Here is an 18,322-nt window from a genome sequence, read left to right as displayed (position 1 = left end):
GGGTGGTGAGCGGAGGGAGAAGAAAAGAGCAGAGAGAAAAAGAGAAGACTTTGCCAGAGAAGCTTTTGTTTCCTCTTTTTTCAAATAGCGTATGAATTCACCGAAAGCGTGGAATTGTTTTACGTACGCAGAATCATTGTGTTTCTTTGAATCTCTGTGCAACGTTTTCCGAAAGGTTCAATATCAAGTTCGGCAGAAATTGGTTATACCAAATTTCGGGAATAAAGATAAGAATGACATTGTTGTCGCAGGGTAGATTTACGCGATCGTGGGACGAGAATTATGTCCTTTCTTTCCAGAGTTTCGTTAAAGTTTCGGGAAAAGTGAGAGTTGCGATAGCACGGTTTCTGCGAGGGTTGACGGGCTTTGAATTTGAATATAAATCGAAAAGCTGATCGCGATCAATCTATATTTTATGTTCGGCTTGTTTTTATTTTTTCCGAAATATCTGGATGGTACAGTATAGCTTTGACCTCCGTATTAATTAATCTTTCAGCCGTGACGGAACGCGGAATTATTTTGAAAATCTAGCTAACGTCAACTCGGACATGATGGCATGATACTCGGGCATCAACTCAACGTCATAGTTTTTCCATTTTTGCTAATATTTGTGATTCCAGAAGCGACGGATGTAATGGTAGATATTATGCAAAATTTGCTGCTATGTTTCCGAAAAAATACGAATCTAAATTTTCACGAAATTAGCACAGCTACGTGATGTAACTTCCACACAGGTGAGTCAACCAAAGCTAGCTAATCACAGCTACAATATTAAAATCAGTAAAAACAGTAGAAATGTTATATTAATTTTGTATAAATTAATCTTGAATTTGTAAAAGACACTCGAACTTCAAATGTAAACATATTAAAAGTTCGTACAAAAATCACAGTTGAAGTGCGAGTCACATGTGGAAAACGCTACTACATGGTTAATAACAAAAATTCGAATCATCATAAATTCCGAACATCTGTGAGATTGTTTAAAAACGTAGTCACCCTTATTTACCGTTCATCCCCAATCTCAGATGTTCCATCGAAAAATTACCCAACCCCTTCAGCCTACCCCAACTGCAAACAGATAATTCATCCGCATTAAACAGCGTGAAAATGGGACGCTCTCTTTTCTGTCCCTTAAAAAAAAAGAGAGGGAACATTCCGTGGATAAAACCTTGTACACCGTGTTCTGCACGAAAATAATTCTCGGCTGGTGGCAGACAGCGTGTAAACACGTTTCTCGACGAAGTGAGGTAGGAAAAGCAGCCAGAGTCCGCCAATATTTCATCGTATCTCGCGACATTCGTTTATGAAAGCTCTTCTTCGTGGCTTTCGCGTAATGTTCCTTTTCCTTCGATGTAGTTTCGCCGTTCGCGCACGAACATGGGCCAACTTTTATTCGTGTTGTTCGCTCGGAACGATCGTCCCGTTAACCGATCAACCGAAAACAATCGCCGCGATTGTTCCCGTTTTCTGTCCTTCCGCGTCGGACATTTATCTGAGATGACCTTTGTTCCCGATGAAACAAACGGACCGCCCACCTTTAATTAGAAACCAGGAGGGTGCCATTGTGATCTTCGAAGGAGAAATTTTCGTCCACCCTGGAGCCGAGTTCCGGCAATTTCGTGATGTTCGTTGCGAATCTTTTCATCGATTTGAAAACGTCTTTTCTTGCTTTGAGACAATTTCAGATGTAACTGCGATCGAGTACCTATTATTTTCGGATGGTGATTCGAGGCTCGGTTTCTTTTCAAGCATTCCCGCATTATATTTCCCTTTTTTCTCCGCCTCTTTCATTCACGACGCAGCAGGTGGGATCCGCGAATGGTTCAAGAGTTTTGCGCGAATGCGCTCTATTTGCTTCGTATTTTCATTGTGATTTGCAAACATTGATTTGACAGGTGGAGCAGGTATTTGTGGCTACTTTTAGGATCTACCGTTTATTGATGAGGTGTCTAGTGTTCTGATAGCGGGATCAACGACGTACGAGTGTTCTTTGCGATTCAACTTTTTTGCCTTTTGAATAAATTTTGCACCAAGTTTTGATGGAGTATCGATTTCGAGATGGGTTTTGAGATTTTGAGGTTTTGTACAATTTATCACTCGTTTGCAGATTATCGTGTTCGTTTACCGAGGTAACGTAAGACACGTAAGTAGCATTGATCAATATGTGGTCAGACGTACGTGGAATAGCAAAGGGTTCAGTATTTCCGCAATTTTTAGAAACTGCACTTGTTCTTCTCGTGGAATATTTTTACAATAGTTAACCTTTCTTTGGATTATGCGGGTCGTTGTGGAATGAATTTTTAAACCTAGCATGCTTTAAATATTGTTAGGAGTAAATGTTGCATGAATAACGCTGGCAAAGTTCAGAAGTCAGCGTTTCGTGAACCCTTTGGGATTTCATACTTTTGAATTTTTAGGGGTAATGTGTGGGTAATTTTGTTAGGTGGAAAATTAGAAATTTGTTTGGAAATGTATATTGAGTTTTTGTGGTTTGGAATGTTCAAGTTTTTTAATTTGGAAAATTGTAAATTTGGGTATTTGGGGATTTGGGGATTTTGGGAATTTGGAGATTTGGTGATTTGGAGATTTAGGGATTTGGTAATTAGGGAATTTGGTAATTTGGGGGTTTGGTAATTTAGGGATTTGGTAATTTGGGGATTTGGTAATTTGGGGATTTGGGAATTTGGGAATTTGGGAATTTGGGAATTTGGGAATTTGGGAATTTGGGAATTTGGAGATTTGGTAATTTGGGGATTTGGTAATTTGGGGATTTGGGAATTTGGGAATTTGGAAATTTGGGTATTTGGAGATTTGGAGATTTGGGGATTTGGTAGTTTGTGGATTTGGTAATTTGGGGGTTTGGTAATTTAGGGATTTGGTAATTTGGGGATTTAGTAATTTGGGGATTTGGTAATTTGGGGTTTTGGTAATTTAGAGGTTTGGTAGTTTAGAGATTTGGTAATTTGAGAAGTTGGTAATCTGAGAGGTTGGTAATTTGAGAAGTTGGTAATTTGAGAAGTTGGTAACCTAAGTAGTTGGTAATTTGAAGATTTGGTGATTTAGATATTTGGTATTGTAGGTACTCAGGTATTTCGAATTATCATTTTCTACAAACTGCGTCCACAAAAATTACCATAAACATTCCAGGATCCTCCATTACCCAAAGCTTAATGCACCACAAAATTCTTAAATCTCTCCACGTTTCATCCATCAACAAATACCTCATTAAAAAAGTTCCGCATCCCTCAAAGAAATACCGTTTGCCAGGACACATGGATCATTTGTATAGTAATTAAACGTCAAAAAAAGAAAAGAATGTCTAATAACATCTGATGGTTCTTCTTTGCGCCATAATACAGTTTACCACCAAGTTCCTTGGTTGTACTGCAACTACTGCAGTCTCGTTAATAAAATATTTCACCGGTGTTCTAGCGAGAGTCGTTCTTTTCAAATTTTCCTCTTCTCTCCAGCCTGCTACTGCTTTTATTATTTAATCACTCTCCCTGCGTCTGAGCGTTGGCTAAATTTCACCGGTAAGGATACTCTCCTGTTCCTCTGGATTAACATCCTTTCTTTCTCTTCGCGTTTATCGCCGATCAACGCCGACTCGCCACTCGTGTTATCTTCACGAGGAAGTTTAACGGGTGTTTCGTACGCGAGTGTACACTGCTAATTAATTCGAAATACTTGCTTCTACTTTTCCTGACGATTTTCGTTGATTTCAAGGTTTTTAAAATTACTGAATGTATTCATATTAATTAAATCACTTTGAGGTGTTCATGGGTATACATAGGTATTCATAGACATTTCTATTAATAGGAATTTTAGAAGAATTGATAAATTAGTACAATCATAAAATTGTTGTAAAAAGTAATGGTTATTTCAGGATTTTATTGAAGATGATTTGAAGGTCTCTTAAGGTCATTTAAAAAAATGATGTATTGTATTTTTATATCAAGTACAATGTACAAGAGGAAAAAATATATGATCTTAAAAAATTTTGTAAAAAATCATAAAAAGATTTTAAAGAAAATAATATACAAAACACTTATTATTTAAATATTCGTCCATTTAAATTACATACAAAATATTTGTTATATCACATTATTACAGTGTGCACTTCTATTCCAACCACGCTGTACATTTCTTTTCAATTTTTTATTTTTTTAAGAATTAATATAATCTCAATATAATTGACTGTACAATATAATGTGCAGAATATCATAACAAAGTTTCCATTGCAACGTTGTTTAATCACATTGAAAAAGCGTCTGAGAGCAGAAACGCTTTTTATATGGCAGAAATGGCAGTCGCGAAGAAGAAAGGGAGTTCTTTCGTTTAATTGCAACCGACTCGTCTGCTGCTTTAATATTGCGGAAAAAATGACGACATGATTCAAACGGTCTGCGGAATACACGAGACCCTCTCGTGAACTAGAGAAGCGTCGTATTGCGTGTCTTTTTGAGTTTTCACGCGTTGATTTAGGAGAATCGTGCATTGGATTTTGTTCCGCGAAATTACGTAGAAATAAAGCAGTTTTCGAATTTTTGTCTTCTGAGTGTTGAATGTTTAAGTTATCAGATTTTTACAATTTTAGAAAAGGTTATTAAAATTTTAGCTCCTTAAATTACGAAAGTTTCATTTTCTTAAAGTATGGATTTTAATTTCGAGTTTCCTTGTTAGCAGATTATGGAACTTTTTGAGAACAATTTTTAACTTGTAAATATTTCAGTTACCAAGTCCTCAATTTTCCAAATCCTTAAATACATTTTCTACTTTTACACTTTGTACCTTTTTTCAAATTGTAATTGAGACACATACAAATTTTATAATATGCTGATTAAAATATTTGAAAGTTTGGAAGCTGCAAAGGTGAATTAAATAAATAAAAAAATTAACAATAGAAGATGCTAAAATAGAAAATCTGAAATCTAAAAATCTTTTGAGGTACCAGAGACTTCAAAAATTTGATAATCCAAGATATTAATTAAAGACTCAGTAAACGCGTAAATAGAATAGCAAGAAAATTCCGAAACGATAAAACGTAAAAAGCAGAGATTAATTTCCATGGTGTAAAAAAAGTAGCTCGTGATCCCTCAGTTGAAAGCAACACGGTCAAAGTCTTGTTCCGTTTCCTCGCTATATTTGCCTACATTATCCTCCGGATCCTTCAGCAAACCCCTTTTTCCTCTCGAAGGCCCTCAACCCAGCAATCGACTTTCTTCCTCGAGCGAAGAAAAAAATCTACACCGGGTACGATCGGGTATCACGAATCCTCCGGGTGCGCCCGTTTTCGACCCACGTCGTTCCCTCTCTCCCGTGGGATAGGGAAGAAGAATCAGCGAGACACGTTAATGAGTTTTTCGAGGGACGTGCCTGGCTCGGAGACGATCGACGAGAGCCGAGAATTAGAGGGAGGAGGTCCTTTTAGCGAAAAAAGAGGAAAACAGGAAAAAAAAGCAGGCGGAAGCTAAAGAATCAGCGGGAGAACGGTTCGAGGTTGATCTTCCAGTTTTAAATTTAAATAAACGCCGAGTCGTTGCCGATAAGGTCCTGTTCGCAATACACGAGCCACCCTCTTGCAGTTTCAACGGCAATCTTTCTTCCAACAGGCTCGTAGGTAGCTAGGTGCCGCGACAGACGTGGAAACACGATCGTGAGATCGATATCGGCAGAGAAAATCCGATCATTATTGTGCTTCTTTTCACGGTCCTAAAAGGTTTCTGTAAGAGCCTCGGTTCTCCTTTCGCCCCGGAACTGATTGAAATTTTTTAGAGAACCTGCTACTTGCGCCTTAGCCCTACTTTCCCGCCTTTTTTTTACCTCTTACTGTCTCATCGAATAATGTCTTTGAACGGCGGAGAATTATTATTTGCATGTTGTGCACAATTTTTGGGACTGTGATACTTGCTAAGTTGCTATATTGGTTAGTTTGTTGGATTGTGGAGTAATCTGGATCTGATAGAGTTGGAGTAGTTTTGAAGGTTCAGGGTTGGAATTGTAAGAATCCTCCAGTTCCCAAATCTTCAAAAATACCGAGATTCCTACATTCCATAACTCTAGCATCCCTATGTAACTTCACTCTTTAATTCTACCCCTATACTTTAATTCTTAAATCTCTAAATTCCTACTTCTTCATCTGTAAATTCCTTCATTCTTCAATTTTCAAATCTCCAAATCCTCAAATTCCCATCCCCATACTGATTTTTCTTGAGGTTTGCTCCAAATACCTAGCACCAATGAGAAAGTCCATACCGAGCTATTTAAGTCCACAATAAAGGAAGTGGAGAATCGATCACGAAGGAAATTGTCCACTTTTAAGTATCGAGGTCGAAGGTAACGAAACACAGAATGCGGTAGGGGTCGGGTGGTAAAATGTGGGTGGTTGAACCGTAGTCACGTATAAGCAGTGACTCAGCCACGACCCTCCCTTCGTTCCGACACCCTTCGTTGGCCCAACCCTCTGTTACCCTTCCTCCTTTCCGCGGCTCCACCGGCAATCTGTTATTAAAATCAGCAACGAGAAAAATCCGTGCCGTATCTACGCGGGACGAGCCGCGTACCGACAGACGTGTTGCGGCAAAAATTAAGCCACCTGCAAACTCAGAAACAAAATTACCACGATGGAGAGGGAGAACGGTTGTCACCCGCCATTTTCAACCGTGTTTTTCGACGAAATCTCAACGTTTTACCGCCGTTGCTTGTCCGCGTTCTTCTAAACCGGAAAGACTGAGTCTGTCAGAGCCTTCATGACCGGTTTTCTTCCAGTAAATTCAACCATTCGGGAAATGCGGCGTTTTAGCATTATAAGGAAAATCAGTCTGATATGTTGTGTTATATCGTAAGGAATTTTATGTTATATGAATTGTATATAATCATAAATTTTATATTACATTATCAAAAATTTTAATTTATATGAATTTTACACTGTCGTAGTAGAAACTGACATCAGTGATCAGACACCATACTTGATCAAAATTGTCATTTTTTGTACAAACTTGAAAAAAATCATAAAACATAAAATAATAAATTTCTATGACACTTTCAATAATTTCTTAACCTTATAACCATGATATTTTATAACTAAAAATATATCGTTTAAATACCCTAGATAAAATATCGAATCCCCGTTTATTTTTACTCCGGCATCGATATTTCCGTTAAGCGATATTAATAACACGTCTCGTCAGTCAAGAACATTTTCTACATTGCTGTATCGCTTTTGTTCGTCCGCTCAAATCGAAGGACAGATAGACATTTTGATTTAAGCGACGCCAGCTTGAAATATTCATCTTGTTCGCGTACAAGCGTGCTTATCGTGCTCGCCAATTGTAATTTAATTGTTCGGCAGCGAGGAAATTGGGAATCTGCTGGCAACGCGTATCGCGTGCACGACGATATTACAGATCGCTATTCGAATCTATCGATTCCGGTTTATCCGGCTAAAGCCTTCGAAATCATCTGTTCTTCGAACCAACGAAAATGCGATTTCGTAGCATGGGATGCTAATCCATCTACAAATTCGCGATCAGTTGTCACGTATCGTTCGGAAAAATACCGCGAGGTGTCTGAATTTTCTGTAGGGATTTGTTCGGAGGATTGCGAGTTGAAATGGCGGAGATTAGTTATGGTGGATTAAAAGTCTATTGATACTGTTCACTTTTGTATATTGACTGACATTGATATCAATATGTTGACAGATAGTTTGTAAATTGAGAAGTGTTGAGTACTATGTGTATTTGTATGTTTGATAATTTTTAAGTAGTATGTTTATGTGCTTATATATTTAAAAATTTGGAAATGTGTAAATATGAAAATTTGAGAGTTTATATATCTGACATTCAAGCATCAACATGACAGAAATAAATGTGACAGAATTTTATAATAAGACTTTAAAGAATTCTTAATTATTAATTTTTGTGAATTAAAAATACTATTATAGTAGCCTTAGAAAATTATGAGATATGTCGATGTATCTATCCACATAAAATGTATCGAAATTTATTTCGATTTCGCTACCTTCAAACACAAAATGGCTTATGAGACAGCCTCTGCATAACAACAATTATTAAAATAAAATTACGAGACAAATTAAATATGCTCAAGCAAAAAATTCTTTCAACATAAAATTTCAGAGATCCAACAGTATATACTAACCCGTAAGCATAATTATCGTTAAATAGAGAATGGTAAGAGGTTAAAATGCAGCGACGATAGAGCACGGACAATTTGTCTTCGGCCATAAATCAGTAAACGGTGTTTGGCCAAGGAACCGGCCACGGGAAAACAGAGTCGGTATTCGGCCTCGGCTCATTTTCCCAACAGATTTCCCGCTTCGTATCCGAGCTCTGCCCCGCAGAAAATTACCGTCCCGCCGGCAGATCTGGCTGCACGAATCCGAGCTCAACGGCCATTAACCGTGGTGGCCGTGTCCAAATTAAAAAACGGCGACTTACCAAGGGCCCCCGGTTCTACTCGTTTGCCTCTTTCTCTCTTCTTCTATCTCTGCACTCCGTAGATTACCGTGCGATCGATAACGACTACCTTCGTAGAATGTTACTGCCACTGCCGCTGCTGCTGCTTTGATGCGTTATGCACACGCTGCTTTAGGTTCCTGTTTTTTTTTTTTTTTTTTGAAAAATGAATGGACACCAGCAAAGAATAAATGGGCCACAGCGCTCGGTTATAAAGGATTGATTAAAGTGAAGTTCAACGATGGAATATGAGGCTCGTGTTAGATGTGAAACGCCACGTATCTCGTTATCACCTGCTTTTGATACCTCTGGCAGGATCATGCGATGCGATCGGTTAAGCAAAAACACTGTTTCGGATGCATGGATATTGTATCGCTGGAGGAACAAAGCTGGGTTATGGTAGCTTAGTGATTTTAAGTAAAATTTATGGCGTTAGTTTTCAGTTGCTGAGAGCTGGAGGCAAAAGATGAAATTATTTTTAAATGAACTCTTAAGAAATTATTGAAGATATTTTGAAAGGAAGTTTGACAATATGGCACTTGTTGAATTGTTGTCGACAATACTTCCTTTTCTGCTCAAATTGTCTTAGCAATGTTAATTGTCAATTTCAATGTTAATTGATACAAAAATTCATTGCTCAATCCTTGTCCTATTTTGTCACACATATGAAGCACACCACAGTTCATATATGAGAAACCAGACTCCATTAGCATTCCAATTATGGGTTCAATTATTATAATCAAGACACTCTCAAAATACTCTCTGTCTGAGAGGAAGTGGATGCGAAAGATGGAATTATTTGGAAATGACTTTGTAAGAAATATTGAAAATATTTTGGAAGGAAGTTTGATAATATAACGCTTCTTCAATTGTTGTTGACAATATTTCCTTTTCTACTGAAATTTTTTTATCAACATTAGTTGTCAATGTCAATGTTAATTCATTCATTCACTCATTAAAAAAGTTCATTTATTAAAATGAAAAAAATAATTCATTGCTTAATTGTCCTATTTTGCCACACACATGAAGCACACTATAGTTCATACATGACAAGCCAGAGATTAGCAATCGAATTATGGGTTGAATTATTATAGTCATCAAAAGGATGGTCACATGAATCAGTCCAAGCATAATTGTACCAAAGTCGCAATTCTAACGTAAGAAATTGGAAGCAAACATTTAGAGAAATTCCTGGCAGATGAAACTAAGCTGTCACGATTAAGGCAAGCGTGCGACATCCTAAACACTCAGTTCCGAGAAACAGGTTCGAGTAACCGTGCAACCACGAAAGCAAAGGTACGAGTGCAACGTACGCAAACTCTGCGGCGAATCAACCATTCCTAAGCCCTCAGTCAACTTAAACAACAGAACAACGCGTTCCTTTGGGCGGCAGAGACGACACAACTCTCTCTAGTGTGTCTGTATACGATTTCAAACAGCGCAACCAGGTGCATCCGTGAACGTAAACGTTTCGAGTGTCGATCGTTCTGAATTTAAATTCTCCAAGTTAGCTAAACTTCCGATTTAATTATTCATAAACAACGGAAACTACGTAATTCTAACTCGAACGTACGGGAATAATATTAAAAGGTTCCTAGTCATTTGCCAACTTCTATCTATAATTCACTTTCCTATTTTCGGGTTATCTCGTTGGGAAACGAACGTTACGTTCTCAATTTTGACTTTCATGGAAGGGTTCACGTTTCTGAACTTCGTAACCTAATTTTAGTTTAAGTTCATTTTCACGGACTGTTTTTTGTTACCATTGGTTGTTCTGCTTTTTAGTATTTTTTAAATTCGTAACCGCGATAATGGCCTGCACGAGTTTACGAGGTACAGGCTGTCTCACAACTGGTGTTCCACGAAAGATAAATCTCATTTTTCCTTTGCAAAAATACGGTTTGCTTTGTTTTTGAATTATCAAATCCAACACATAAGTAATTTTGTGAAATTTTATCAAAGATTTAATAAAACTGCTGTACTAAAACTTCAACCAATTAAAACATACAGCAAACAGCAAACATACGTACATACAGCAAGCATACATGTTTAATTTTCTGAAATATTGCGAGAAGAAAGAGAAAAATAAGACGTAAGTGTTAAAGAAACGCCGGGGTTCGTGAAGGGGTAGAATAATACCGAGGCGAAGAAATGATGGACCATCGGATACGTGGAGGGGTAAGTTTTTCAGCTCGTAAAGTTGTAATGTCATCGGGACGATGGGCGGGTGGGTATAATCTGTCCTGCTCTGTAATTAATCTTCCGCCCGAGCGTATAAAAACGCGCGGAACGTGCTCGTATCATCACCTCTAATTTGATGACTTCTAGGTAGGGCGCTTCCGCTTTCATAACGCCTCGATTGTCCTTTGCTCGCGTATTTTATCGCTAACGACTCGCGTTTTAATCACTGACGATGCGTTCGAATTATTTCCAGCGATACTTCTTGAACTCACTTTACGAAAGACAATGTTACAATTACAATTCTTTGCATTCTTTCTTAAGTTCTTAATTTACAACAGTATATTCTTCTTTTATTACGAAGGAAGTTAGAACAATTTCTTTGTACAACTTCATTCCTTTTACCTTCTTAATTTATGAAGAGGTGGCTTCATATGTGGCTCTCGATAAAATTGCAACATTGTGGAATATATGAAAATATTTTCTTTTTAAATATACTCTTCATTTATTATAGGTACTATGTAAAATATACGTATTCTTCATTTATTATGAGTAGTATGTCAAACATATTTTTCATTTATCAAACATAAATTAGTAGTAAACACAATTACTAGGAAACACAAGCAGTCAGTACATTTAACACAGTACTTGATGTTGGCAACTATTTAAAAGAATCACAAAACAAAAATAAAATTAAGAACAGTACCTTCCTCGAAACATCAGAAAAATAAAAAAAAGGTATAAAAAACAGTTTTTTCTCTAAAAAAAAATGTGACAAAAGAAGAATTGATCTGCAGTAAAATTGAAAGTTGCATGAAAAACGTGAAATTTCTAAAGTCTCAAGTTCAACGCTGCGTAATGCACATGGTGGACAGAACTATTACATTACTCGATCGCAATTTGACTTCAAAGGGCCCGAGGGTAATACTCGTTGACAAAAGCCTTTGCCCGGAGCAGCCGGCTACAAATAGAATTAAAGGACGCCTAAAAGGATAATCCTCGGCGCATCCGCGGACAGACCAGCGGCAAAAACATCCCCTCTTTTCAAACCCTCCTACCTAACCCCCGTACAACCCTGTCTGGCCGTGAATCGCAATTCGACGCTTCTTTACGACGCCGCTAAATTAATTAGTCTCGCTTTAACTAAACGGATAACTCTTTCGTTGTCGTATCTTTTACGCGTGCTTCGTTTTTATGTGACGGAACACGTGCAGCCATCTTCGACGCGATCTTTCGACCGCCTTCTTTTTATTGCCCTCTTTGGGGTTTTAAATTTAGGATGACGTGATGATGGGGAAATTTAATTACCGGGGCATTATCGTGCAATTTGTTTTATTGCAAACCAGAAAAATTGAATACAGGGGGTTCTGAAATTTAGAAGGTTTATTTCTAGGTTTACTTTGTGGGCCAGTTATTGTAGCTTTGTTTCAAAGTAAATTTACGAATGCAGTTGCTTGACAAGTTAGCGTAGAGGGTTGCAAGTTTAGAAGTTTAGAAATTTAGGAGGTTAGAAGTTTGCTACATGGAAGTTTAGACATTTGCAAATTTAGGAATTGAGGGATTTGGTCATTTGAAAATTTAGGTCTTCAAATATTTAAAAATTCTGAGGTTTAAAAATTTAGATATTTAGAAACTTAAATTTTTAGAAATTTGAGAAACAGTTCACAAAAATACGAACTTGACAACTTCACAAATCCACTTTCTGTATCTTCAAAAACTCTACCTCTTCAAAATTCACCAAATGCAAAAATTTAATTTCAAACACACAAAATCTTGAGTAAAAATGACGAGAAACAGTGAACTTATATTTCCAAAAAAAAATGTAAAAAATCAAATAAGAGAAGATTCGATAAAAGGGTAGGAGGGAGTGGCAAGGGTTGGCAAGTCGCAGAAAAGCTGCGGAAAAGGCACGCTCCAGTATTTAGGAGAAGCAGTAACGTAACAATTGGCAAATACTCGGGATGGAAACGGTAATGGTGTGTCATGGTTCGCCTGAGCTTACTTTTATGTCCCGACACCGTTGCTCTTCATCCCCCTATACCAATTCGCTTTCACTCTTTCGCACGAATATACCTCCGTTTCTCTCTTCTTTTCCCTTTTTCTTTTTTCGCCCCCACGTTTATCTGCTCGCCCGCTGCTTTCTGTACATCGGGACAGGAGAGCGTGTAAGCAACAAAGACACTCTTTGTTGCCGGACACCTTTCTGTATTATTAAATTGTACGCTCTTCAACCCCCGTTGGCCAGATGTACACCCTACCATATTGTGTTTCTTGTTTCAGAAAGAAATGTTCGCCTTAGTGTTCGGTTTGGCGAGTGTATTTATAAATTTCATTTTCCGTAAGTATCTTTCCATGATGGCTGACTTTCTTTTGTAGATTAACTTTGTGGCCCTGATTTTAGAACTTGCGGATTTTTATTAATACGGAGCATAACCTCTTTTATAGAAAATATTTCGAATTATACAAAAATCTGTAGATTATACATAAATTTTGCGAAAGTAAAATAAAACGAAACAAGGTAATATAACAAATATTAGTGAAACTTAATGCTGATTGAATATAGAGGCTGCTGTACTGATACATTCATTTTGATCAAAATTGGCATTTCAACTATTTCAAATCACCGTACGCTGAATATAAGATTCCAAATTTCGTATAAAAATATCTTGTATTGTTAGATTAAATATGACAGACAACATATGAAAACCTAACCTGAATGTCTAAATCGAATTTCCAAAATCGCTTATTACCAAAACACGTTTAATAGAGGATGTCAATAATAACTATATCGGGTTTCGATGAAAATAAAATGTACTCACAGTCGACGGAGACTTTAATTTGTTTGCTGACGGTCGGAGGCACGCCATTCTTCGCGATGCATAAATAGACACCCATGTCCAGCCTCGAGATCCGAGTGATTTCCAATGTCTCACCTTGCCACTCGGAAACTGAAAATTATAATGGTCCTTTTATCGTGACATTCTGTCTCGTTTCTTTATTAATTGATTTCCACGCCAGACAGCGCCGAATTGTCAAGGAACGCGACAAAGTCTAAAAGCATTTACCGTGCGTTAATTGACAGACGATGGCGGGAAAAGGAGACATCCCTGTTTCGGTGGATTATGCTTGACAACTCGACGACATATGATTTTATGACGTTTGAAAAATTGTTAAGGAGTTGATAATAGTTGATTTTTCATTTTTTAAATTTTTTACTTCTCAAGTTTTTACGTTTTTAAATTATTGAATTAGTAGGTTGCTAAAATATTAAGTTACTGAGTTTCTAAATTTTTTGGCGTTTAAAAATATTTTTGGAGATTTCGTATTGATAGTTTTTCAATTTAAAAAATTTTTCTCAAATTTTAAAATTAAGAAAATTTTTAATTATTGAATTAGTAGGTTGCTAAAATATTAAGTTACCGTGTTTCTACATTTTTTGACGTTTGAAAATATTTTCGGAGATTTGGTGCTGATAATAGTCTTTCAATTTGAAAAATTTTTCTCAAGTTTTAAAATTAAAAGAATTATTAATTATTAAGCTAGTAGGTTGCTAAAATATTAAATTACTGAGTTTCTACATTTTTTGACGTTTGAAAATATTTTCAGAGATATAGTGTTGAGTTCTTCAATTTAAAAAATTGTTCTCAAGTTTTAGAATTAAAAAGATTTTAAATTATTGAGCTAGTAGATTGCTAAAATATTAAGTTGCCGAGTTTCTAAATTTTTAATTTATTAAATTATCAAGTTGTAAAAATAAATGACTGAATAACGAAAACATTAAATTTCAAAAGTGAAATTCAAGAAAGTAGCTCACACCCCTCGGTTTTACCTTGCTCTATCTTTCAGAATTTCAAAGATATAACTTTAAACATTTCCCAGCGCTAAAACCGTCCGAGTATTTCAACCGTTTCGCGCCTTCCTCGTTCTTCAATTTGCCGCGTTCGTTATAAAAATCTCCCGTAATAAGAAATCTACGTTAATTACACGTTTCCTTTACGAACTTCCAATTTGTCACACAAACACGTTTAATGATATTCGCCAAGAGAGTAACAGATTGAATTTTTAACTCGTCACACCCTGAAATCCCAGTTTCCTCGCGGTTTGTCATCGCCGTAATCATCCCTTATTTATCCCCATAAATTAATGCGTGCCGTGATCCGTGTACACGTCGTAAAAAATTCAACGAGCCGTGTTTTTTACAAATTCACAGCCGAGATAATTACGCGTCGTGAAATTTTTATACGTCGCATCCATGCGTTTCCTGAATTCTCGGGATTGCGTGACACGTTAACGAGGATCCTTCCCTTTGTTTTTTATCTTTTCGCGTCCTTTTTCCTTCCCGAACGCGGCTTCTTCGCCTGTGACAGCGGTAACACAGTTTTAGAGCTTGCACGCTTGATCTTTGGACAGAAACGGGCGAATGTCATTATTTTTAATTGCCGGGAGACTCGACCTCCACGAATCTATCGAAACGCGGTCACGGATCGATCTGAGAATCTCTCAAAGATTTATTCGAATCGACTCACAAAGAGACATCGTTCGGTCACTGATTTTCATCTAATTCCTTCAAATCAATTACCAATTCTTGTTCTGTTTAAAAGCTCTTTGATAATATTCAATATTTTGGAAGATAAAACTTTTTTAAAATTCACAGAATGCTTGATGAATTGATTTCCTAATTATAAAAATGTTGCTCTAGTTTTTACTCCATTGCACATACTACACATTTATACATTTATGTATTTTACATTTCTGATCATTTCATATTCTCTAATAAGTATAACCGCAATCGTGACTTAATTCTATAATATTTGAAAAAAGGCACGAAATATAAAAATGAAGTAACGAAGCAAAGAACGAATATAATATAAAAGTATTATAATATTCCGATAGACGAGTAAAAATGTACAAAATAACCTTCATTAATTAACCATGAAATTATCTAAAAAAGCTCGTATTTGCTTAATAATATGAAGTATACCCACCAGAGTACGTCTTGTTAATTGAAATCTTCTGATTGTCATCTCTTTTCCAGCTTATGGTTGGTGTGGGACTTCCGGTCGCTTTACACGTTAGAGTCACGTTGGATCCTTCTCTCACAATGGCATCCGACGATGTCTGATAGTCCTCAATGTTTGGAGGAACTGTGAACAAAATCGCGTGTCTTTAATATCTGTTTCATGACAGCTAATTATGAAACTTGTTCTAACAAGTATAATTGCACTAGTATATTCGTTTGCTAATTCCATTGCGGAATTATCGAGCTTCTCGTTTGTTCTGCAGAATTATACGAGGTACTTCGTTTGATAATTCTGGAGACGTTTAAATGTGGCGGAATTAAATTTTATAAAATTAGTTACTAGGATGAGACACACGAGGTGAGACACTTATCTTGACTAGCAGAGATGACCTTTACATTTTAACCTATTAAAAAAATGTTAACATCTGATGATCAAACCCTTGATACTTAATAATGTTGCTTTCATGCATTTTTTGCTATCAGTAATAGTAATCAAATTATTCAGGTAGCTATTTTTAAGTGCCTCACCCTGTATATGTAATTTTACAAAAGTTGAATGAAGCAGACTTCTTTATTTTTTTGAAGTATATGTACTTTGATGGTACTATATCTACGTTAATTTTAATTCGAATAAACTTTTTTTAATTACAGTATAAATTTCCTAAACTGTAGATTGTAAATTGTACCTTATAGAGTAATCATAAGTTTGAAAATCTTGCAAAGTATAGGTTCAAAAATTCTCAAAAGCTAGTGTTAATAAATGTGATTATAATTACCGGTTATTATACATTTATAGTAACTCAGTGATAATCTTAGTGGTGACTATAGCAGTGACTATAATTCAAACTATCATTACATGTAAACCGTCAAACTTTATAATTATACATAATGAACTGCAGTTACACATATCACCATATTAATCACATTTACATGTCTACTAAAACCCCTAAAAGAAAGTAGAATTTTTCATAGTCTAAAATTACCGATGCAAATGAAAAGCAGCGCTGAGCGATCGGCGTTGGACAAAATGGCGCGGCTCTCTCATCGAAAAGAGGCCAATTCATCCGAGCAACGTCAGTCGAATCGTTCGCGAGTCCTTCAGATCGTGCAAAAGGATGAAAGAAGGAACGTGTCAGATGGACCCGGTAGCGGTCAGAATAATAAAATTTGCATGACAGAGGGGCCATGGGCCTCGAGTGGACCTCGGTCGAGTACGTTTCCCGCGAGCGGAACTGCCCAAAGGGCGGGCCAAGAACGGTATTCTTTCACATGCAAATCGAATTGAAAGTTAAAAGAAAAAGGTGAATGACGAAGTAGTTCGACGAGCCTCCAAAGGGGTTAGGGAAGACGATGGTTTCGGGGACGGAAGGGAATCTAGTTACAACCGCGGAAACGTTCGAAAAGCGGGCTTCAATGGCGGCAAGAAGGGCAAAGGAAACGAGAACTGCTAGCAGATAAGGGAGGGAGGAAATCCCCGTTAAAAAGTCGTAATCACTGACGATAAGAGGCCTCCTTCACCGGGAAAGAAATGTCTTCTAGGGTATCGTCGCCTCGGGGATGACGGGACCCTCCATCGGAAAATTTTTGACGCACTTCGTCTTTTCTTCGGGGCTTGTGAATATATTTGCTCAAGGGTTTCCCTGCTGGTTACTGCTAATCTTATTTCTTTGGCTAACTTTTTTCATAAACAATCACCATTTTAACTTGAAATATTCTTATTTTTTTGAAAGAAGACATTTTTTTGAAATTGTACTTCGAGTCTTGAAAATCAATCTCGTTTACAAAGAGATAAAATAATTATCATTGAGAAAGACTCTTTTTGTGAAAATTAAATAGTGTTAGTTTTTACAAAATAATGAAACTAGTATGAAACAGGAGTCTTTTTTAATGAAGCCGCCATTTTGTCGAATTCAAGAGTACTGATAGGTGCACAGTAAACATGTGGTTCATAAAAAATTACTTGGTCTAAGAAATTGATTACAAATCGTTATTTTTGATTGGCTGAACTTAGCAGGAGTACTGACATAAAAATAATAAAAAATTTTTGTTTGAAAAATTTGTATAAAAATAACTCTTGTAATCATTGAATCTAGAAATAAGAATAGTATTAATTTTTTAGCGGAGCTAATTTTCAAGTCACAAAATCTTAATACCTTTCCAAAAGTTCTGTCAATTTTTAATTTGAATATTAAGCTCCAGAATGATGAAACTTTAAGCTTGAAAATAATAATGAAAGTTTAAACTTCTGAATAATAACGAAACTTCGAGCTTCATAATAATTAAAGAACGAAGTAAATATAAGAGGGGTAGATTTTTACTCGAGAAAAGAAATTTTATGGAGACAATAGTTTTACAGGGATGAGGAACGTCTGTTTCACCCTCGACTAGGTGCTCCACCTTCGATAATTACTAAACCAGCTAAGCGGCTGGATTACACGCGAAATCCCGTGTTCGATTAATAACCGATCAAAAATCCTGCCCTCCATTCCACCGAATACCCGTTGCAAAAGTTACGAACAGTTTATCGAAGGCAAATGCGATAACGCGGAATCGATATTGCGGTCACGAGACCGCCGCGTATAATTCAAACGACGATAAGGCAAGTGGTCGTAATGAAACCTCAAGCAAATCCAATTTCAATGCGAATCGT

General features: G+C 36.7%; 1 protein-coding gene across 2 annotated transcripts in view; it reads right to left on the bottom strand.

Moving 5' to 3' along the window:
• LOC100880785 (lachesin) overlaps window positions 1-18,322 on the bottom strand; it is a 292,742-nt gene that overhangs the window by 102,860 nt on the left and 171,560 nt on the right. For both annotated transcript variants that reach the window (XM_012281448.2, XM_003701653.3), the window contains exons 4-5: window positions 15,638-15,796; window positions 13,472-13,600 (exon numbers count right to left, since the gene is read on the bottom strand). In XM_012281448.2, the coding sequence (XP_012136838.1) occupies window positions 13,472-13,600; window positions 15,638-15,796 (288 nt within the window). The remainder of the gene's footprint in view (window positions 1-13,471; window positions 13,601-15,637; window positions 15,797-18,322) is intronic.

This window comes from Megachile rotundata, chromosome 4 (genome assembly GCF_050947335.1).
Source record: "Megachile rotundata isolate GNS110a chromosome 4, iyMegRotu1, whole genome shotgun sequence".
In the NCBI taxonomy this organism is placed as follows: domain Eukaryota; kingdom Metazoa; phylum Arthropoda; class Insecta; order Hymenoptera; family Megachilidae; genus Megachile; species Megachile rotundata.
The sequence above is the reverse complement of the archived record's forward strand: the minus strand, read 5'-3'. Positions and strand labels throughout refer to the sequence as shown.